The sequence below is a fragment of the Oncorhynchus kisutch genome, linkage group LG10 (genome assembly GCF_002021735.2).
Source record: "Oncorhynchus kisutch isolate 150728-3 linkage group LG10, Okis_V2, whole genome shotgun sequence".
Lineage (NCBI taxonomy): Eukaryota > Metazoa > Chordata > Actinopteri > Salmoniformes > Salmonidae > Oncorhynchus > Oncorhynchus kisutch.
In genome coordinates, this window is record NC_034183.2 from 44,313,021 (window position 1) to 44,335,722 (window position 22,702).

Genomic DNA, 22,702 nt, shown 5'->3' on the forward strand with positions numbered 1-22,702 from the left:
AATCATCGCTGGAGATGGAGTTGTTGTTTCTGGTTTTCACTTTCACAATTAGCACTGCATGAATTCTTCAAACTGTGTTCCCTTTCAGATATAGTTAGCGTATACTTAGGATTTTTGTGTAGAAAAGAGCAAGTGGAGTAAACTTAACAGGGACTAGGTAAAAAAAAAAAAATCAAGATAAACGAATTCTGCCTGCTCATCACAAGACGGTGGGGGCATGTGATATGATCAAGTTATCTAGCTAGCTAGCCTCTGGGTGTAGCTGGCTAACCTCGACATAGACAGTGAAAACAAAGCCCCGTATTATCCGGACAGAAGCGATGTATCTACCTTGATGTACACATCGTGTTTCTCGACGTAAATTACGGGGAAAACCGTGAAGATGGTTCACGTATACAACTGCCATCCCTTCGCTTCCCAGCAAATCGTGCAAGCCGAACAGGAGCCTGGGTTAGTGTGTTGTGGCGGGGGTGTCTTGTTTGTGGAGTCCGCGGGAGGATGCAAGATCGAGGCATTTCAACTGGAAGCGGAGGGGTGTCCTCTTATCTGCCGCTACGCCACCATGGGGACTGTGCAGAGCATCCTGCACAGCGAGATAGGTGTGTCACTTTCTTAATTCCACTTATCCTTTCTGTCTTTGCGCTGTTGTTTACTCACGTTGTTTATAAACCCAGAGGCGCAGCAAACAGGCCGGGGTTAGGGGTGTGAGAAGTCAATGAGTGAAACATTCTTCTTTTGTTGTTAGTTTTCTCGAAATCTAAAGGCACGACCTCGATTCGAGCCAATGTCTTAAGTAGTTGAACATGTTATTACGCCACATCCCCCTCATTTTCGTCAAAAACAGCTTTTATATCGAAGGAGTGCCTTTGATTTGATGGCCTGCCCATGCGAAAAAAGATTGCAGCAGGGGCACAACTTTGGTTTTAGAAGTGGGGGGGACATTATTAATATTTATTGTTTTTATCCAGTTGGATAAATACTCAAAACAGCCTACCCGGCTGCTCATAAGCGTCCGCGTGGTCCTAAAGCACAACGCAGCATCATTTATTATAAAACTGGTGGGGACAAAAATGCAATTTCAGAATGTGGGGAGGGCATGGCCTCCCTGTCCCCAGTGAAAGTTGCGCCCCTCGAATGCAGTATAACTGCAGTACACTGTAATATAACTTTAGTTAGGGTGCAGTATAACTGCAGTATGCTGCAATTACTGCGTCCAAAATACCACAGTACGATGCAATTACTGCATTTTACTGCAGTTTCAAAACGGCAATCTTTTTTTTGTATGGGTGCAGATGCACTGTTCGGATCGAGACGACCGTTAGATCGAGACGACCGTTAGAACCGATGACGTGTTTCTACGCATGAGCTTTGCTAGCCAACGTTGCCATGACATCACCTGAAAGTTTGTTCAGGGATTTCTATTGGAGAAGCAGTTTAAGCCTATTTTCATACAGTACTTTGGTAAACTCCTGAGGGAGTGTGGTGCATCAGCATGTGTGTATAGCTAGAGTTTGTAAATTCAGTCAAAGAAAAAAATTCATCCAGGCTAATTTCACACAGAATATACACAGAATATAAATGAATGAATTTGGAATATAATAATTAAATAACTCTCCACTCATGATGATGTCCTCATTCGTGTTCTCAATCCTCTCTCCTCTGTCCTCCCTTGTCTTGCCCTCCCATCCCAGGGGACTACCTGGTGACCATCGAGGAGAAGAACAATGTCACCTACCTCCGCACCTACACCAACTGGCGCTACCAGGTGGCCGAGAAGACACGTGTGGGTGTGCGTCTGCTGGGCCACTTCCTGCGTGGCTCATCCATGCGTGGGGCTCCCAAGGAGCAGATGGAGATCATTGAGATTCCGCTGTTTGAGCGCCCACTGTGTGTAGCGTGCTGTGGGGTGACAGGGGACCTGCTGGTGGGCTGTCCTAAGAGCCTGGTGCTGTTCAGTCTCAAGAGACAGGCCCTCAACGATAAGCTCTCCATCCTGGACTTTGAGCGTTGTCTGATCCTCCACCTCCCAGGACTGTCGCCCCAACAGGTAGGGGTTGGGTTTTCGGTAATCTCATCTACCAGCCAGTTCTTTCTGTGGAGCCTGTTATATTTGGTAGCATTTAGCCTGGTGAGGACGAGGTTAGGGTTTGGGAAGTTAATTCTGTAATGCAAACTTTGCATACAAAATATTCTTTAATAGAGTATTTATTAACGTTGCCATCCCTGCCTGCAGGTGGCGATCTGTGCGGGGTACATTGCCCTGCAGGCAGAGCTCGAAGTGCTGGTGGTCAAGCTGGAGAGACTTCCTGGCTCCGCCCCTACCCAGATGTCAGCTGACAAGAAGTCCCAGGACCACTGTCTAGTCCCCAAGGATATGATCACTGGAGCAGAACACAACAATGAGATAGGTAACATGACTAGCTCTACACAGTGTGTTTCATGATTAACTACTCATGGTGTGATGTGGTAATGTACAGGAACTCAAGTCCTTTTGTTCACCCAACCTAGAATACCTCACAATCAAATGCCGACGGCATTACCTCCTGAGAGAATTCTCTTCGGTTATCGTCACAGCCGTGTATATTCCCCATCAAGTCGATACTGACGGCTCTCAAGGAACTACACTGGACTTTGTGTAAATTGGAAACCGCATATCCTGAGGCTGCATTTATTGTAGCTGGGGACTTTAATAAGGCAACTCTAAAGAAAACATGACCAATGTTTTATCGACACATTTCCTGCACCACTTGTGCTTAAAAAACTCTCAACCATTACTAATCTCCCTTCCGGGACGGCTACAAGGCCCTCCCCCGCCCTCCCTTCAGCATGCCTCCATCCTGTCCTCCCTTCTGAAAGGCAGAAACTCAAACAGGAAGTACACGTGGTAAGGGCCGTTCAACACTGGTCTGACCAATTGGAATCCATGCTTCAAGATTGTTTTGATCACGCTGACTGGGATATGATGGGTTGCCTCTGAGAATAACATTGACGTACGTATACACTAGAGGTTGACCGATTTATGATTTTTCATAATCATAATACCAATTATTGGAGGACTAAAAAAGCCGATACCGATTAATCGTCAGATTCATTCATTCATTTATTATATATATTTGTAATATAGACAATTACAACAAAACAGAATGAACAATGAACACGTATTTTAACTTAATATAATACATAAATAAAATCTATTTAGTCTCAAATAAGTAATGAAACATGCTCAATTTAGTTAAAATGCAAAAACAGTGTTGGAGAAGAAAGTAAAAGTGCAATATGTGCCATCTAAAAAAGCTAACTTTTAAGTTCCTTTCTCAGAACATATGAAAGCTGGTGGTTCAATATTCCAAGTTCTTCAATATTCACAGTTAAGAAGTTTTAGGTTGTAGTTATTATAGGAAATATGACTTGTCAACTATTTCTCTCTATACCATTTGTATTTCATATACCTTTGACTATTGGATGTTCTAATAGGCACTTTAGTGTTGCCAGCCTAATGTCAGGAGTTGATACCCTGATGAAGACAGCTTGGCTGTCGAAACGTTGGTAATTACATTTTTGCTTCTGAGCTCCTAGAGTGTGCGGCTCTCTTTTATTTTCAAGGCTTCAAGTCATAAACAGTGCTGTGGTTCAAGCATTGCTAAGAGCTGCTAGCAAACGCAGTAAAGTTTGAATGAATGCTTACGAGCCAGCTGCTGCCTACCATCGCTCAGTCAGACTGCTCTATCAAATCATAGACTTAATCATAATATAATTAACACAGAAATACGAGCCTTTGGTCATTAATATGGTCAAATCCGGAAACTATCATTTTGAAAACAAAACGTTTATTCTTTCTGGGAAATACGGAACCGTTCCGTATTTTATCGAACGGGTGGCAACCCTAAGTCTAAATATTGCCGCTACATTGCACAACCTTCAATGTTATGTCATAATTATGTAAAATTCTGGCAAATTAGTTCGCAACGAGCCAGGCGGCCCAAACTGTTGCATATACCCTGACTCTGCGTGCAATGAAAGCAAGAGAGGTGACACAATTTCCTGAGTTAATGTTGCCTGCTAACATGAATTTCTTTCTTTTAACTAAATATGCAGTTTAAAAAATATATACTTCTGTGTATTGATTTTAAGAAAGGCATTGACGTTTATGGTTTGGTACATTCGTGCAACGATTGTGCTTTTTTCGCGAATACCTTATTTACATAAGTATTCAGACCCTTTGCTATGAGATTCAAAATTGAGCTCAGGTGCATCCTGTTTCCATTGATCATCCTTGGAATGTTTCTACAACTTGATTGGAGTCGACTTGTGGTAAATTCTATTGATTGGACATGATTTGGAAAGGCACACACCTATCTATATAAGGTCCCACAGTTGACAGTGAATGTCAGAGCAAAAACCAAGCCATGAAGTCGAAGGAATTGTCCAGAGAGGTCAGAGACAGGATTGTGTCGAGGCACAGATCTGTGAAGGGTACCAAAACATTTCTGCATTATTGAAGGTCCACAAGAACACATTGGCCTCCATTATTCTTACATTTTAAGATGTTTGGAACCACCAAGACTCTTCCTAGAGCTGACCGCCCTGCCAAACTAAGCAATCGGGGGAGAAGGGCCTTGGTCAGAGAGGTGACCAAGAACCTGATGGTCACTCTGACAGAGCTCTAGAGTTCCTCTGTGGAGATGGTTGTCTTTCTGGAAGGTTCTCCCATCTCTGCATCACTCCACCAATCAGGCCTTTATGGTACAGTGGCCAGACGGAAGCCACTCCTCAGTAAAAGGCACATGATAGACTGCTTGGAGTTTGCCAAAAGGCACCTAAAGACTCTCAGACCATGAGAAACAAGATTTTCTGGTCTAATGAAACCAAGATTGAACTCTTTGGCCTGAATGCCAAGCATCACATCTGGAAGAAACCTGGCACCATCCCTACAGTGGTAGAATAAGGCTGTAACGTATCAAAATGTGGGGTCTGAATACACTGTACTACAAACTGCACCGTAAATGGTGTGGTTGTGTATTCTGTCTGATTGGGTTGTGTTTATCTTGTCTTTGTATTCCCCAGAGGTGAGGAAAGAGGGTCTTGCTGGTCACCTTGATCAGGATGACTTCTTCATATTCCCTAAGCACCAGGAGCTGCTGGGGGACAGGGCTAAGGACTGTGGGGTCAAGGTCTCTCTGGAGTGGACAGGCATGGAGAGTGAGGCCAGGGGTATCCTCGCTATCACCTATATCTTATACAGGTGTGTATGTGTGGGAGCTGTTGTCGTGTTTAAAAAAAAAGAAGTTTTTATTTAACTAGGCAAGTCCGTTAAGAACAAATTCTTATTTACAATGACTGCCTACCCCGACCAAACCCTGACGATGCTGGACCAATTGAGCACCGCCCTATGGGACTTTTAATCACAGCCGGATGTGATTCAGCCTGGATTCAAACCAGGGACTGAAATGACGCCTCTTGCTATGAGATGCAGTGCCTTAGACCGTTGCGCCACTGGGAGCCCTTGTCTGTCTGTCGCTGTCTGTCTCTGTCTGTCTGCGTACGTACGTACTAGGGGTTGGTCTCATCCTATTGGGTCTCCCCTCCAGACGTTTTGCTCCAGACTTCTTCCAAGGCTGTACTGTGGAGGATACCCGCCTGCACTCCCTGCAGTTCCACCCTGTATTCACCAGTAAGTCATACCTTCCTTACGCTGTCCCTGCCTATGGAACTAACATGTACTGTAAATCCATAGGTAGGTAGGAGGCACACATATTTTAAAGTAGGACCTATTTCTACATTCCCTCCTTCACTCCTCATCCCTTTCTTTTCTATTGGTCTTCTCTCCCTGACAACCAGGTAACCAGGAAGTGTGTGCTGAGGGGGGGAGAGGGGTGGAGCCGACGTGTGTGTTCTGTTTCTTCTCGCTGCCCAACACGGGCTACATGTACAGCGTGAGGGGTGGAGTGGAGATGGTCTCAGTCTATCAGTATCCAGAGAAAGCCCAGCAGGCCGTCCTCACTGACCTCTTCCTCCACATCATCACCAAGTAAGGACAGGAGAAAGAATACGAAGTTCAGGAGACTGATATTACTGATTGATTGATTATTTGAGACTGGTCTCATCTACCTCTTCTAAACGTAATAGTACCTGTGTGTTTGGCAGGAATGCTCTCCAGTGTTTCTCAGTGAGGTGTTCTGCAGTGGCAGCCAGAGCTGAGGACCCTTACATCGATACCACCATGAAGGTGAGGATCACTCCACTGCCCTTAGCTAATGGAAGACAGATCAATCCCACTTACGCCTACTGCTTACACCTACCTCTATGCATTAGACCTCCTCATTATTGATCTGAAGGACGCTTTGACTGTGTCTTCCCTTCTTGTGTGTGATTGGCTGTGCCTCGGTTGGCTGTGCTCTGATTGGCCCTGCTACACAATGAGACAGGAAGCCATTAAAGTGGATAAGAGCTTCTACAGAACTACAGATGGATGGCTGCTTGGCTCAAGATCAGTGTGTTAGATTCACAAAGATGGAGGAGCTGGAAAGGGATCAAAATGACAACCACTTACACAGTTGCAGTTTGTGTTTATACATGTGTGCGTGCCAAACAGTTACACAGTGGAATCAGAGCAGCACACTCGCATATGCGCCTAAGAAATTGATGTGTGTGAACTGAAAAAGTAAAGTGTGAGTGCATGTGCGAGTGTGAGCACATGTGCAAAGAATTGCTGCTGCAGCCATTTTCAAAGTATTTCTGACGTTTTGTATCATAGCTGGTTGTGAATCACACAAAGAACTGCGAAGAGTCCCATATATTCTACAGTTTCGCGCAGCAACTGTGCCTGGGGTGCTGTGCCCGCCGTGAGTGAAGTGCTGAAAGATTCATTGTTGGAAGCGCACAGGCATAGAAGTTGATCGAATTTACCCGAAAGGCTACTAAAGTGTGACTTTGTGTTTCTTGACTATTTACCCTGCCCTGTGACCCATATTCAAACAAAACCATTTAAGCCACCTTCGGTTTCCAGTGTAAGACCATAACATCTGCAAGAAACGGTTGGCATGTAGCAACATTAATGTGATTATTTTAATAAATCCCAAAGATGCAAAAGTGGTAATTGCAATTTCACCGACTAAACGTAAACAACCACCAGGTAATAAGTCGCTTAAGTGTAACTGGCTGTTGTGTTGTGCAGGCCTGTCCTCCCATCACCATGGAGGTGTGTGCTTTGCGGATCCAGCTGTTCATTGGTCTAAAGGCTCTGTGTCACGATCGCCACCACATCGTCCTGCTAACCGCTGCAGACGTGGAGACCAGGGAGGACACAGAGAGGGCAGCTCGCAGGAACCTGTAGGTCACACACACACACAGTCAGAGACTGTTGTCATAGCTAGAGCTGCACTTGATTAGAAATGAAATATACCTGTGCAATTGACTCAAACCAAACTAAATACTGCTTCAAAATCTGACCAATTCTGAGAATGTTATAGATCTATGGTAAGACATCTGATCTAGGGCTGGCCGATATCATATTTTAAGGTAAACCGGCATACATTTTTTCAATACCATCTAAACTCAGCAAAAAAAGTAACGTCCTCTACCTGTCAACTGCGTTTATTTTCAGCAAGCTTAATATGTGTAAATATTTGTATGAACATAACAAGGTAACTGAGACATAAACTGAACAAGTTCCACAGACATGCGACTAACAGAAATGGAATAATGTTTCCCTGAATAAAGGGGGGGTTCAAAAGTAACAGTCAGTATCTGGTGTGGCCACCAGCTGCTTTAAGTACTGCAGTGCATCTCCTCATGGACTGCACCAGATTTGTCAGTTCTTGCTGTGAGATGTTTCCCCAGTCTTCCACAAAGGCACCTGCAAGTTCCCGGACATTTCTAGGGGAATGGCCCTAGCCCTCACCCACCGATCCAACAGGTCCCAGACGTGCTCAATGGGATTGAGATCCGGGCTCTTCGCTGGCCATGGCAGAACACTGACATTCCTGTCTTGCAGGAAATCACGCACAGAACGAGCAGTATGGCTGGTGGCATTGTCATGCTGGAGGGTCATGTCAGGATGAGACTGCAGGAAGGGTACCACATGAGAGAGGAGGATGTCTTTCCTGTAATGCACAGCGTTGAGATTGCCTGCAATGACAACAAGCTCAGTCCGATGATGCTGTGACACACCGCCCCAGACCATGACGATCGATCCCGCTCCAGAGTACAGGCCTTGGTGTAACGCCCATTCCCTCGACGATAAACATGAATCCGACCATCACCACTGGTGAGACAAAAGCGCGACTCGTCAGTGAAGAGCACTTTTTGCCAGTCCTGTCTGGTTCAGCGACGGTGGGTTGGTGCCCATAGGCAACGTTGTTGCCAGTGATGTCTGGTGAGAACCTGCCTTACAACAGGCCTACAAGCCCTCAGTCCAGCCTCTCTCAGCCTATTGCGGTCAGTCTGAGCACTGATGGAGGGATTGTGCATTCCTGGTGTAACTCTGGTAGTTGTTGTTGCCATCCTGTACCTGTCCCGCAGGTGTGATGTTCGGATATACCGATCCTGTGCAGGTGTTGTTACACGTGGTCTGCCACTGCGAGGTCAATCAGCTGTCCATCCTGTCTCCCTGTAGCTGTCTTAGGGGTCTCACAGACATTGCAATTTCATGCCTCCTTGCAGCATGCCTAAGGCACGTTCACGCAGATGAGCAGGGACCCTGGGCATCTTTCTTTTGGTGTTTTTCAGATTCAGTAGAAAGGCCTCTTTAGTGTCCAAAGTTTTCATAACTGTGACTTTAATTGCCTACCGTCTATAAGTTGTTAGTGTCTTAACGACCGTTCCACAGGTGCATGTTCATTAATTGTTTATTGAACAGGGTCCTGAAAAGGGGACATTTTCTTTTTTTGCTGAGTTTATAATGGTATTTTGATACAGATAAATGAATTTAAAGTTACTTCACTGTCAGTTTTGACCTAGTTTGGTTGAGTATAAAACAATCCGTATGTAGAAAGCCCGTTAAAACCACTTAGAATTAATTTGTTGCCTTCCTAGGTGTCGTGCACTTTTCATAGAACAAATTTAGAGCTTATATTATTCAGAAACATAAAATACTGTCAAAAATGTAAAAATATTGTGATATATTTTGGCCAAATCACCCAGACAAAATCTGATCATACCCATATAACATCTTTCTGTGTTGTACAATTACAGAAACATTCTCACTACTCACATCCATCATTTATGAAGCACTGAAACTACACTCTATTTCCTCACATTGGTATTCAAAAGAATGCATTGTAAGGATATACAGAACCAGTCAAAAGTTTGGACACACCTACTCATCCCAGGGTTTTTCTTTATTTTTACTAGTTTCTACATTGTAGAATAATAGTGAAGACATCAAAAATAATGAAATAACACATATGGCATCATGTCGTAACCCAAAAATATATTTGAGATTCAAAGTAGCCACCGTTTGCATAGATGACAGCTTTGCACACTCTTGGCATTCTCTCAACCAGCTTCATTAGGTAGTCACCTGGAATGCATTTCAGTTAACAGGTGTGCCTTGTTAAAAGTTGAATTTCTTTCCTTAATGCATTTAAGCCAGTCAGTTGTTACATGGTAGGGGTGATAGGGGTCTTTAAGCCAGTCAGTTGTTACATGGTAGGGGTGGTATACAGAAGATAGCCCTGTTTGGTAAAAGGCCACGTCCATATTATGGCAAGAACAGCTCAAATAAGCAAAGAGAAATGACAGTCCATCATTACTTTAAGGCAAAAAGGTCAGTCAATGTCTAGCGGGACACCTGTCGACAACTTCCGGTGAAATTGGAGGTAGCACAATTAAAATAAATAATCATAAAAATTACGGCTATTAAACATTTAGGTACATACAAGTGTCTCATATCGGTTAAAAGCTTCAATTCTTGTTCATCTAACTGCATTGTCAGATTTACAATATGCTTTACAGCGATAGCATGCCCTGCAATTGTTTGAGGACGGCGCCCCATATCAGCATTTTTCCACCGGCACAGGCTTCATAAAATCACATAGTGAAATGCAGAAATGTTTTGGTACCCTTCCCCAGATCTGTGCCTCGACACAATTCTGTCTCAGAGCTTTACGGCCAATTCATTCTACCTCATGGCTTGGTTTTTGCACATGCACTGTGGGACCTTCTACAGACAGGGGTGTCCCTTTTCATGTCCAATCAATAGAATTTACCACAGCTGGACTCCAATCAAGTTGTAGAAACATCAAGGATGATCAATGGAAACAGGATGCACCTGAGCTCAATTCCGAGTCTCATAGCAAAGGTTCTGAAAACCGATGTAAATAAGTTAGTTCAATTATTATTTATTTTATATACATTTGCAAACATTTCTAAAAACCCGTTTTGCTTTGTCATTATGGGGTATTGTGTGTAGATTGGTGAGTATTTTTTTTCATCAATTTTAGAGTAAGACTAACAATTCAAAATATTTTCTGAATGCACTGTATGCATAAGCTCTAATATGCATGTGGGTGTTTGATTTAATAATCCCCTTAGAAGGTGCTGTACATTTAGTTGTTAGGCTTTGAAACAACATCAACAATGACCGTGTTTTCCACTCAGTTTCAACCTGTTGATCAATCTGTAGAAAGAAGTTCAACATCACAGTAAGATGAGCACAATACTATTTTGATGGTAAATGTTTCAAGTGATTTTCGATTGCATTGATGTCAGAGTGGTTAGAGGGACAATAGAGCGCCTGAGTACCAGGCCATTGGCGACCTGATGGTTGTTAGTGAGTTGGGTACTGTCAACGCATGTCCAGAGTGCGTAAGAGTAGATTACCGTGACTCAACGGTCACATGGAATTTTACTGCAGTCCTGACTCATGACCTCCGGAGTGGTGGTAATAGGGTCTCCTCAACAGCCCTAATCATACCCATAACATGATGCAGCAAATTAATAACTTCACAATGCTCAAAGGGATATTCAATGTCAGATTTTTTTTTATTATTACCCATTTACCAATTGGTGACTTTTTCGAGGCATTGGAAAACCTCTCTGGTCTTTGTGGTTGAATCTGTGTTTGAAATTCACTGCTCGACTGAGGAACCTTACAGATAATTGTGTGCAGGGGTGCAACTTTGGTTTTAGAAGTGGGGGGGATATAATATAATTGGGTATTTTATATATATTAGTACAAGTCAAAAGTTTGGACACACCTACTCATTCAAAGTTTTTTCTTTATTTTTACTATTTGTACATTGTAGAATAATAGTGAAGACATCAAAACTATGAAATAACACATATGGAATCATGTAGTAAACAAAAAAAAGTTTTCAACAAACAAAAAATAAAGAAAAACCCTGAGTAGGTGTTCTAAAACTTTTGATCTGTATATTTTCAAATAGCTGCCCTTTTTCTATCCGCAAATTGGGCAAACAAATCGGTCTAAAAGAAATCTGTGCGGCCCTCTGTTGAATTTTGAAATCCTGATGTGGCCCTCCAGGCCAAAACTTTGCCCACCCCTGCTCTAGAGTCAGGCGCAGTAGGACTATTAAACGTTAATGTTCACTGTACATGATGTACATGATGTTCCATGTACAGTGCCTTCAGAAAGTATTTCCAACCCTTTACTTTTTCACATTTTGTTGTGTTACAGCCTGAATTAAAAATGGATAAAATGTTGATTTTTGTGTCACTGGCCTACAAACAATAACCCATAATGTCAAAGTAGAATTCTGTTTTTAGACATTTTTACTAATTCATAAAAAAATGAAAAGCTGAAATGTCTTGAGTCAATAAGTATTCAACCCATTTGTTATGGCAACCCTAAATAAGTTCAGGAGGAAAAATGTGCTTAACACGTCACATAATAAATTGCAAGGACTCACTCACTGTGTGCAGTAATAGTGTTTAACATAGTCATTCAAAAATTATCTCATATCTGTACCCCACACATACAATCAGGGGCAAATTTCATTTTTATCCCGTACCAGTCAAAAGTTTGGATACACCTACTCATTCAAGGCTTTTTCTTTATTTTTACTATTTTCTACATTGTAGAATAATGATGAAGACATCAAAACTATGTTCTAAAACTTTTGACCTGTAGTGTAGGTCCATTATAATTTCTACATACTTTCTATCTAGTTCTAAAAGTTCAAGTTTGCCCTGGAATGTCCCGCACGCTGTGGTTTGTCCACCCCTGCTCTAGAGAGCATGAAGGATCCAGAGGTCGGAAGAAACAACTATATCTGATATTTTCATGAGAACTTATTTCTCAACTTTATTTATGTGATCAAGTCATGTGCAACAGGCACCACATGACGACTAGAATTAAGGAGTGAGGCCAGGCATTCACAGAAGCGAAGTAAGGCAACAGTAAGGAAATTCCTATCCTCCACCAAGCGAAGTAAGGCAACAGTAAGGAAATTCCTATCCTCCACCAAGCTGACCCTTACTCCAAATCACACACAAATCACACACAGGGGGCCTTCATATCATATGAGAGTGCTTGGCACTGTAGCCGTAAGCTACTTAGGAAGGAGAAGTCGAGGGAGTGTTTAACTGGCTAATAGTGTCTGGTCCGTCATTAGCTGTAGCTGCTAGAGGCTATACAGGACATATAGCAGATAGAACACACACACACACAATGGGTTCAGCACATGGTCTGTAGGCCTTGTGCGTTAACTTGTGGAGTCATGAAGAAAAACATGCAACATGTTTGATTCACAACTCCAGAAACACTGCCCTCAATAACTTCCACTGGTGATTGTTTTGGATTTGTAGGTAGTCATGCTCGCTTGTTCCTTAAACGAACCTCTCAGTCAAACTGGAACTGAAACTAAATGTTTGGTGGTCTTTTACCAAATAGGTTTGTGCCATTCATGTGATCTCAAATTGAGCTAGAGTTAGCGTTCTGCATGGTCCACACCAGGAGTTTACTGTAACTTCTTGTGTTTAATGTTATTGGAGCTGAGCTGTAGTTTCTGACCTAGAAGCTGTAATATCAGCCATCTGTGGCCCAGAATGACCGGTATTACAGAAGTGACTGGCGTTATGGAGATGAGCTGACTGTACTTCTTGCTTCCCTGACCTCTGATCCCAGGAACAGGAAGTCATCCTCCACCAAGCACCGGGATCCCATTGAGATGAGTCGCGGCTGGAATCTATACGTGGTCAACACCGTCCCCCCACTCCAACTCTACAATGAGATGGTACAGTACCTCAACACCAGAACAACATGTCAACCAAAGCCTTAATGTTTACGATATATTACTCATTTTTACCATTCATTTTTCTTTGGCTCTGTTGTGCTGAATGATGCGTTTATGCTGTTTAACCTTGCATTCAACAATTAACCTTTTCTCTGGGCTAGGTGGAGTATAGTAAGAAGTATGAGGAGACCAACCCTCTGTCTCAGAGCTGTCTGCACCTGCTCAGTGAGGCCCACCTCCTCCTGAGAGCCACGCTCCTGGACCCCTGGGTGGGAAATCCAGTGGAGCAGCCTCAGAGCAGTGACCAGAACCTAGCCCAGTCTCTGGGATATACAGCAACAAACAACATAGGCAGCACCACTGACAGAACCACAGACAGACAGGAGCTACAGAAGGCCTTCCAGGAGAGCTGTGCCCATTTAGGAGACTGCTTCAGTAGGTCAGTTGGTTCAGGGTCACATTAAAATCAAGGTTGATTGATATGTTATTTATTTATACAGTATGTTAGTTGATTAATATGCTAGTTTACTGATTTATATGTTAGCTAATTGATTGATTGATTTTGTTGATTTGTTTTTGGACTGGTTTGCCCATTTCTCAATAACTATTTTTCAAATGTGTTACTGGACACTTAATGTGAAGTGTGACTGTCTCTTCCACATACAGTGGGGCAAAAATGTATTTAGTCAGCCACCAATTGTGCAAGTTCTCCCACTTAAAAGGATGAGAGAGGCCTGTAATTTTCATCATAGGTACACTATGACAGACAAAATTAGAAGAAAAAAAATCAGAATCACATTGTACGATTTTTTATTAATTTATTTGCAAATTATGGTGGAAAATACGTATTTGGTCAATAACAAAAGTTAATCGCAATACTTTGTTATATGCCCTTTGTTGGCAATGACAGAGGTCAAACTTTTTCTGTAAGTCTTCACAAGGTTTTCACACACTTGCTGGTATTTTGGCCCATTCCTCCATGCAGATCTCCTCTAGAGCAGTGATGTTTTGGGGCTGTTGCTGGGCAACACGGACTATCAACTAAACATTTTCTATGGGGTTGAGATCTGGAGACTGGCTAGGCCACTCCAGTACCTTGAAATGCTTCTTACGAAGCCACTCCTTCGTTGCCCGGGCGGTGTGTTTGGGATCATTGTCATGCTGAAAGACCCAGACACGTTTCATCTTCAATGCCCTTGCTGATGGAAGGAGGTTTTCACTCAAAATCTCACGATACATGGCCCCATTCATTCTTTCCTTTACACGGATCAGTCGTCCTGGTCCCTTTGCAGAAAAACAGCCCCAAAGCATGATGTTTCCACCCCCATGCTTCACAGTAGGTATGGTGTTCTTTGGATGCAACTCAGCATTCTTTGTCCTCCAAACACAACGAGTTGAGTTTTTACCAAAAAGTTATATTTTGGTTTTATCTGACCATATGACATTCTCCCAATTTTCTTCTGGATCATCCAAATGCTCTCTATGCTCTCTAGCAAACTCCTGCACTGCAGGATTTGTGTCCCTGGCGGCGTAGTGTGTTACTGATGGTAGGCTTTGTTACTTTGGTCCCAGCTCTCTGCAGGTCATTCACTAGGTCCCCCCTGTGTGGTTCTGGGATTTTTTCTCACCGTTCTTGTGATCATTTTGACCCCACGGGGTGAGATCTTGCGTGGAGCCACAGATTGAGGGAGATTATCAGTGGTCTTGTATGTCTTCCATTTCCTAATAATTGTTCCCACAGTTGATTTCTTCAAACCAAGCTGCTTACCTATTGCAGATTCAGTCTTCCCAGCCTGGTGCAGGTCTACAATTTTGTTTCTGGTGTCCTTTGACAGCTCTTTGGTCTTGGCCATAGTGGAGTTTGGAGTGTGACTGTTTGAGGTTGTGGACAGGTGTCTTTTATACTGATAACAAGTTCAAACAGGTGCCATTAATACAGGTAACGAGTGGAGGACAGAGGAGCCTCTTAAAGAAGAAGTTACAGGTCTGTGAGAGACAAATCTTGCTTGTTTGTAGGTGACCAAATACTTATTTTCCATAATTTGCAAATAAATTCATTACAAATCCTACAATGTGATTCTGATTTTTTTTCTTCTCATTTTGTCTCTCATAGTTGAAGTGTACCTATGATGAAAATTACAGGCCTCTCATCTTTTTAAGTGGGAGAACTTACACAATTGGTGGCTGACTAAATACTTTTTTGCCCCACTGTATGTGTAGGTTTGATAAGCGTGACTGCCACCTGGCCCTGCCCTACTATAAGATGTCTGGCCTGTCTGTGACAGAGGTGATCTCCAGGAACAGGTGTCTGTCCAGCAGCCCCTGTGGCTATGGGAAGGGGTTCCTCTTCTTCCTCAAACACTCACTCTATGAGGAGACCATGGAGGAGCTCACTGAGGTAGCTACACCAGTCCTTGGTGACCTCTAGCCATTCTACATTTTTGTTAAATTCCAACACAAGTGCGTCTGATTCAATAGTGTTGAATGTTGATAGCCAAGGGTTCTTGCCTGTGTGTAATGTAGGAGACAGCCAACGAGGTGCTGGATATCTTCGGTGTGGCCGAGCCGTCCCAGCTCCCCCATGTTATAGCCAGCCCCTCCATGGTCAGAGCCAGCCCTGACAGTGGCCTGGCCCACCTAGAGCGCCTGGAGTCCATCGGAGCCCCCTCTGTACCCCTCACTCTCTCCAAGGCTGCCCTGGCCCTCCGCATGGGAGACCTGCAGCTCTACAGACAACACATGGACAGACACACAGAGGTTTGTGTGTATTGACTGCGTGTGTGTATTGAAATGTAGATTATATTGTACTGTGATGTTTCACTGTGGATCCAAATAAAGTGGTTTAGTATGTAGATGTGGTATACGTACTACTGCGTATTTCCATGATGTGTGTAATTTAAAGGCGCAATAGGCAGAAATCGCTCCGCCATTTCCTGGTTGCTGAAATTCTAATAGTTGAAATAAAATGTTATTTGTCACATGCGCCGAATACAACAGGTATAGAACATATAGTAGACCTTACAGTGAAATGCTTACTTACAAGCCATTAACCAACAATGCAGTTTAAAGAAAACAGGAAAAATAAAAGATAAGAATAACAAATATTGAAAGAGCAGCAGTACATAACAATAGTGGGGCTAGATACAGGGGGTACCAGTACAGAGTCAATGTCAATGTTATATGTACATGTAGGTAGAGTTATTAAAGTGTCTATGCATAGGTAATAACAGAGTGGCAACAGTGGAGAAGAGGGGGGGATCAATGCAAATAATGTGGGTAGCCATTTGATTAGCTGTTCAGGAGTCTTATGGCTTGGGGGTAGAAACTAGCTAGGAGCCTCTTGCCGTGCGGTAGCAGAGAGAACAGTCTATGACTAGGGTGGCTGGAGTCTTTGACTATTTTTAGGGCCTTCCTCTCACACTGGTATAGATGTCCTGGATGGCAGGAAGCTTGGCCCTGGTGATGTACTGGGACGTATGCACTACCCTCTGTAGTGCCTTGTGGTCGGAGGCAGAGCAGTTTCCTTAGATATCGTGCACCAGCTGTTGTTCACATATATGCATAGGCCCCTGCCCCTTGTCTTACCAGAGGCTGCTGTTCTGTCCTGCCAATGGAGTGGATAACCCGACAGCTGTATGTTCTTAATGTCGTCGTTCAGCCACAACTCAGATATACATGCTTTCCGATCGTCCCATTTATTTTCCAGCAATTGAACATTAGCTAGCAGGACGGAAGGCAAGGGCAGATTAGCCACTCGTCGCCTGATTCTCAGGCACCCTGATCTTTTTCCACAAAATATAAGTTTCCTTCTCCAGTGAATCACTGGGATCTGGGCATGGTCGGGTGTCTGTAGTAGTATATCCCTCCCGTCCGACTCATTGAAGGGCTCTTCATCCAGTTTGAGGTGAGCAATCGCAGTTCTGATGTCTAGAAGCTCTTTTCGGTCATAAGACACAGTAGCAGCAACATTATGTACAAAACAAGTTACGAACAATGTGAGGAAAAAAACTAAAAATAGCATGGTTGGTTAAGAGCCGATAAGACAGCAGCCCTCCCCTCCGGCGACATCGTAAGTTCGCCTAATTCCATTTATGTGACAAAACAAGCAGTCACTATGTAGAGAATCATTGTACCATCTAAACCACTGAAATATCTTTTCCATAATCAAAAAAAAGATACAAAAAAAATAACTTAAGAACGGGAAGCATAGAAATAGCACACACAAAACAGATCTACCACTTCTTAAACTTGCTTTCAATGAGAAGGACAGATCTATAACTCACATTTCTATGTAAATTTGGTCGGGTTGCCTAAAAAGTTACATATTGTAGCTTTAACTGTCTATGTACTATATACCTATCCAGATGCTGCAGGTATATGGGTTCATCGAGGAGCACAAACTGCTGCTGCATGGCAGAGGGCACACGGTGGTGCCCACCCCCCTGGCACACCACCTCAGGGACAGCCAGGAAGGTCTGCTGGTAGCAGCCATGGTTGCGCTACACGAGAATAACAAGGTCAAACTGGACGAGGCTGACCTCTTCTTCCAGGTTAGGGTTACAGTGTTTGTGTGTAAGTCATTCCTATAGGATATCTGTAGGATTTCCTGATCCTAAGTATGATCTTTAAAATGTGTCATTGTGAATGTATTGAAATGTGTATGTGTGTGTCCTGTAGAAGCTTTGTGGGAACCTGTCAGGGCCCCAGGGAGGCCCTCAGCTGCTGGTGGACTTCTGGGAGGCCCTGCTGATGGCCTCATCACAGGAAGCTGTCATCCAGGAGCTGCTGTTCCGCCTCACCTCTGTCTACATTGACCGCGTCACGCGCCGAGACAGCCAAGGCATGAAACCACTCAAGACCGCAGACGACCTGGTTTGTTTCTGTCTCTGTAGTTTGTTGTGTTCTTGTCACTATGGCATGATGTTCCCCAGGGTTATAGCCTAGCTAGGAGGTAGTCCTACAGTAAGACTGTCTATATATCGGTTGTGTATCTGTTGTGTAGATCAGGGGTTTTCAAACCTCTCCTCAGGACACCCCCAGATGTTTTAACTATTTCGCAGCCAGTATACCTGATTCAAGTTGTCCACTAGCCATCAAGCCATTTTATAGGTGCATCAGGTGGGCTAGTTCAGGACCACAACAACATTGTTTCTGTGTTGTAGATCAACTCATGTTCTCACTATGGTGTGCCGTATCCCTGGGTCAGCATCCTGACTCCAGATCACTTCAGTATCATTCAAGATCACCAGGAGGACCTCCAGAAACTACAGGTCAATCTCTCTACATTGTCTTTCAATTAACCAACCAATCAACATGTAAAATAAAGCTTTGTTAAGCCTTACTTGTAAATTCACCAATATGGTGAACAAACAATAAACCCTCAATGTTCACTCCTTCCCAGTCCCTGCTGTGCGGTCCCACCCTGGATGTGTCATCCATCCTGCCCCTGTTGGAGCAGCTGCCAGACGGGGACAACGCGGGGCTAAGTGTGCACTTGCTCTGTGCCACCAAGCTGGACCGCCACGAGAGCTCCATCGAGAGGCTTCTAGACCGATGTCCTCAGGCAATCATCCCCTACGCTAACCACGAGCTGCAGAATAACAAAATGGTGGGTACTGCTATGCACTGTAACTCTCACCCTACTGTGAAACGAACTGCACCAACTCCGGAACTCATAGTATTTGCCCAACCTTAAATCCTCATAACCCCTTACCTTAATCCTAAAGTCTGAACTCTAACATTTGTATTATATTCATGTGATTTTGTTCAGACTCTGTGGTGGCAGAAACTGTTTCCTGAGCTGTGTGAGAGAACCAGAGCAGCAGGGGGAGAGAACACCATCTTACTGTCTGCACTCAAAGGTACACTTAGACTAGCCTGTGATTCAAGCATAGGGTTTAACTCCATAATGTCACCTCTTTTGCTGTAGTTAAAATGGGAAATCTGCAGTTTTGGTAAACAGCTGAGGGATGGGGCTGGAGAAATGTAACCAGTCCTACATTAATAGACAGTGTTATGGATGCAAGGATTGACCATCCATGATATCAAAATTATAGTTTTAACTATGTTTTGAGGCTATAGAGTTTTTGTTTACAATTCCATTGTTTACACACAGTGGACTAAAACAAGCGTATATTTTTGGTTTCTGATGGGGTACGACAGTTGAACTAAGATCATGAGGCATGTATAAGTTATATTCCTCAAGAATCAAATCGGTATATCATTAATAAAAAATATGTATGCAGAACTCGCTGATTGCCCCTTTAATATTCAGAGAGTTTGGGCCGCAACATCTGTATTTTCCCCGACAACAGAAACGCTGGTGGTGGTTGCCATGGAGCTGAATCCACTGGAGTTTCTGGACCTGTTGCCTGATGACGGGACGGCACACTTCTTCCTGCCTCACCTGCTGGAGTGCAGCCAGAGAAATCTCATGACGTAAGGACCGTGTGGAACAGATATACAGTAGCTCTAGAAATAAATAAAAACATTCCATGGTCCACCTAATTTCTAGGACAGCTTTTGAATAAGTAGAACACAAGTGTCCATTAAAGCAAACATTCCAAATGGTATGCTGGTTTGAATGGGAATTTCCCTAACGATTCTAATGCAATAGAGGGTCCTAAACCTGGACCGTACAGGACAATCAACCACTTAGTCTGGAGTGAGCCTCTCAAACACTACCTACTACTGTAGAGCCTAATGAAAAACGGCCCACATACCAAAAACAACCATGTTTGTAGTCATTAGTTAAATGAGGTGCAGAGACACTGATTTCACGACCTCACTTTGTCTTTCTGTTCGCAAGTATTGATGCCGTGTTCCTAGTCATACCCTGCAGTGGTACTAGTCCTCTATGTAGACTCCCCTGATACACTGCGAGACCTTTTCTTTACGACAGAGTATTATGAACTTGATGTTAAGTTACACACTGGACTGTTCTGGCTTTTCTTCTGTTTATTGGGTGAAGAGAAAAAGGTGGTTCAATAACATGGAATGAAGAAAGCTATGACCTCACTGTATAATCGTGATGTTTTGCTTGCGGCATTAATAAATGCTCCAAAAAAATATTTAATTTGCATTCTTCTCCTTTCACCATGTGTATATATGCCAATGTTGGACAAACAAAAGGATGTTATATTTTCAAAACTGATTTCAGAGCATTGACATTAGACAAGCATCAACATTTGAGTAATTTAGCAGACGTTGTTATCCAGAGCGACTTAATGCATTCATCTTCTAGGTGGGACAAAAATCTCACAGGCATAGTAAAGACACTTTTCCTCAAAGTATCCATCAGCAAAGTCAGAGCTAGGGGGATGCTTTAAAGACACTCTTTTTAGGATACGGTTTCAGGTGTTTTTGGAAGTGGGGGGGGGTGGAGTGCTTGGGTTGGGGTGTAGTGGACGCAAGCTTTGACGGTCATCTAGGGTCACGCCAAGATTCTTTGCACTCCAGGAGGGCGATATTGGAGTTGTCAACAGTGATGGAGACACACCAAAAGTGAGTGTATGTGGTGCACACGTCACCTGTTAGGAGTGGCCTGCCAGGTAGGACACAATCCAAGAGTTTGCGGAGCCTGAGACACCCAGCCCTGAGGGTGGAGAGGATCTGATAGTTCACTGTGTTGAAGGGAGCGGCTAGATCTAGAAGGATGAGAACAGAGGACAGAGAGTGAGATTTGGCAGTGCGAAGAGTCTCTGTGACACGAGTAGTCTCAGTTGAGTGACCCGTCTTGAAGGTTAAGGTCAAGAGATGGTTCTGAGAGAGAGTTGAGCAGAGACCGCACGCTAAAGTGTTTTGGAAATAAAAGGGATACAGGTCTATAGGTGACATCAGATGAGTGTTGGTTTCTTGAGGGGAGTGATTCAGGCCATTTTGAAGTCAGAGGGGACACAGCCAGTGGTCAGGGATGAGGGAAGTGAGGAATGGGAGAAGCTCTCCAGAGATGATCTGGAGGGGATGGGGGTCGAGCGGACAGGTTGTCGGCGGCCAGACCTCCCTAGTCGCAGGATTTCATCTGGAGAGCGAGGGGAGAAAGAGGTCAGGGCGTAAGGTAATTCTGCGTGAGTGGGACTAGTGACTCAGTAGGCTGAGTGATTGAGGAGCGGATGTCGTCAACCTTTTCAAAGTGCTTGACAATGTCGTCCGCAGATGGGGGGGGGAGGATTAAGGGGGGAGGAGAAGGTGGAAAAAGAGTTCCCCAAGCAGAAGCTTGAAGTGTAGATTGATAGAAAGTGGCTTTAGCAGCGTATACAGAGGAAGAGAAGGTGGAGGGCGTGAAAGGATGACAGGTCCTCCGGCAGTTTAGTTTTTCTCCGTTTGGCTCAGCTGCCTGCAGCCCCGTTCTGCAAGCTCGCAATGAGTCACTCAGCCATGGAGCAGGAGGTTAAGTCCATGCCGGGCCAGGATGAAAGGGGACAGTGTGAATCATAGGATGCAGAAAGGGAGGAGTGTAGGGTCAAATCAGTAAACAAAGTAGCGATCAGAGACCCGGAGGGGGTTTGCAGTGAGATTAGTAGGCAAACAGCCTCTAGTAAAGAGGAGTTCAAGCGTATTCCCTGCTTTGTGAGTTGGAGGGGATTGGAAAAGGTTGCGGTCAAAAAGAGGGGAGGGGAAAGAAATTATTTGAAGGCAGACATCGGGAGGTAGAAGTAACCAAGTACAGAGAACGGTGAGCCATCGTCAGGAAATGAACCTATCAAGGTGTCCAAGCTCATGGAAGAAAACTCCAAAGTCACCAGGTGGGCGATAGATGACAATGTTAAACTTGAGTGGACAAGTGACAGCATGGAATTCAAATAAGGAGATGGACAGGTGAGGGAGAAAATCTCCAGTCAGAGAAATTAGTGTGCTGCCACCGAGACGAACAGAAGCTCTTGGACTTTGAGAGAAAATGTAGTCAGATGAGAGAACAGCAAGAGTAGCAGTGTTCTCTGGGTTGATCCACAGCTCTGTCAGGGCCAAAAAGTCAAGGGACTGAAGGGCAGCATAGGCTGAGACGAACTCTGCGTTCTCTGCAGCAGATTGTCAGTTCCAAACGCTGCCAGAGACCCAGAATTCGACATGGGTTGTATGCGCAGGGTACATTCAATTAGAAGGGTTGCAGCCAATTTATGTGCAGTCAGCAGTTCACACATCAAGTAGGGTGCAGGGTAGACAGGCAGCACTTAAGTTTAACTGACAGCAGTTTTGCACTGTTTCGATATGACTTTAGTTATCAATCTAGCAAGAGGGCAATATATTATCAATATATTATTTTATATTATTTTGTTTTTGTATGTATTATTTCTTACACTGCTACCCCAGGAAATCTTAAGTCTTATTATATACAGCCGGGAAGAACTATTGGATATAAGAGCAACGTCAACTTACCAACATTATGACCAGGAATATGACTTTCTCGAAGCGGATCCTCTGTTTGGTCCCCCACCCAGGACAATTGATTGATCCCAGTAGGCGACCCAAAACAACGGCGCGGCAGACGGAGCGGTCTTCTGGTCAGG

General features: G+C 43.8%; 2 protein-coding genes across 2 annotated transcripts in view; one reads left to right on the forward strand and one right to left on the reverse strand.

Moving 5' to 3' along the window:
• On the forward strand, positions 1-20,266 carry LOC109898181 (Hermansky-Pudlak syndrome 3 protein). Its single transcript, XM_020493039.2, has 18 exons — positions 1-599; positions 1,692-2,047; positions 2,234-2,408; positions 5,065-5,242; positions 5,589-5,671; positions 5,839-6,028; positions 6,145-6,226; positions 7,175-7,329; positions 13,088-13,196; positions 13,358-13,635; positions 15,417-15,594; positions 15,720-15,953; positions 17,561-17,746; positions 17,874-18,068; positions 18,359-18,466; positions 18,598-18,804; positions 18,967-19,057; positions 19,511-20,266. The coding sequence occupies exons 1-18, from the start codon at positions 383-385 to the stop codon at positions 19,636-19,638; spliced, it is 3,150 nt and encodes a 1,049-aa protein (XP_020348628.1). The 5' UTR covers positions 1-382; the 3' UTR covers positions 19,639-20,266.
• Positions 20,186-22,702, reverse strand: part of LOC116375834 (hephaestin-like protein 1) — a 15,576-nt gene continuing 13,059 nt past the window's right edge. Inside the window, exon 3 of the mRNA XM_031833739.1 lies at positions 20,186-20,842. Coding sequence (XP_031689599.1) covers positions 20,619-20,842 — 224 coding nt within the window. The 3' untranslated portion in view covers positions 20,186-20,618. The remainder of the gene's footprint in view (positions 20,843-22,702) is intronic.

Bases quoted from the DNA above. Each gene is read 5' to 3' on its own strand.
- LOC109898181 (XM_020493039.2), top strand. From the start codon at position 383: ATGGTTCACGTATACAACTGCCATCCCTTCGCTTCCCAGCAAATCGTG. The intron at 2,409-5,064 runs GTAACATGACTA...TGTATTCCCCAG, and splicing joins AGAACACAACAATGAGATAG to AGGTGAGGAAAGAGGGTCTT. The intron at 18,467-18,597 runs GTCAATCTCTCT...ACTCCTTCCCAG, and splicing joins AGGACCTCCAGAAACTACAG to TCCCTGCTGTGCGGTCCCAC.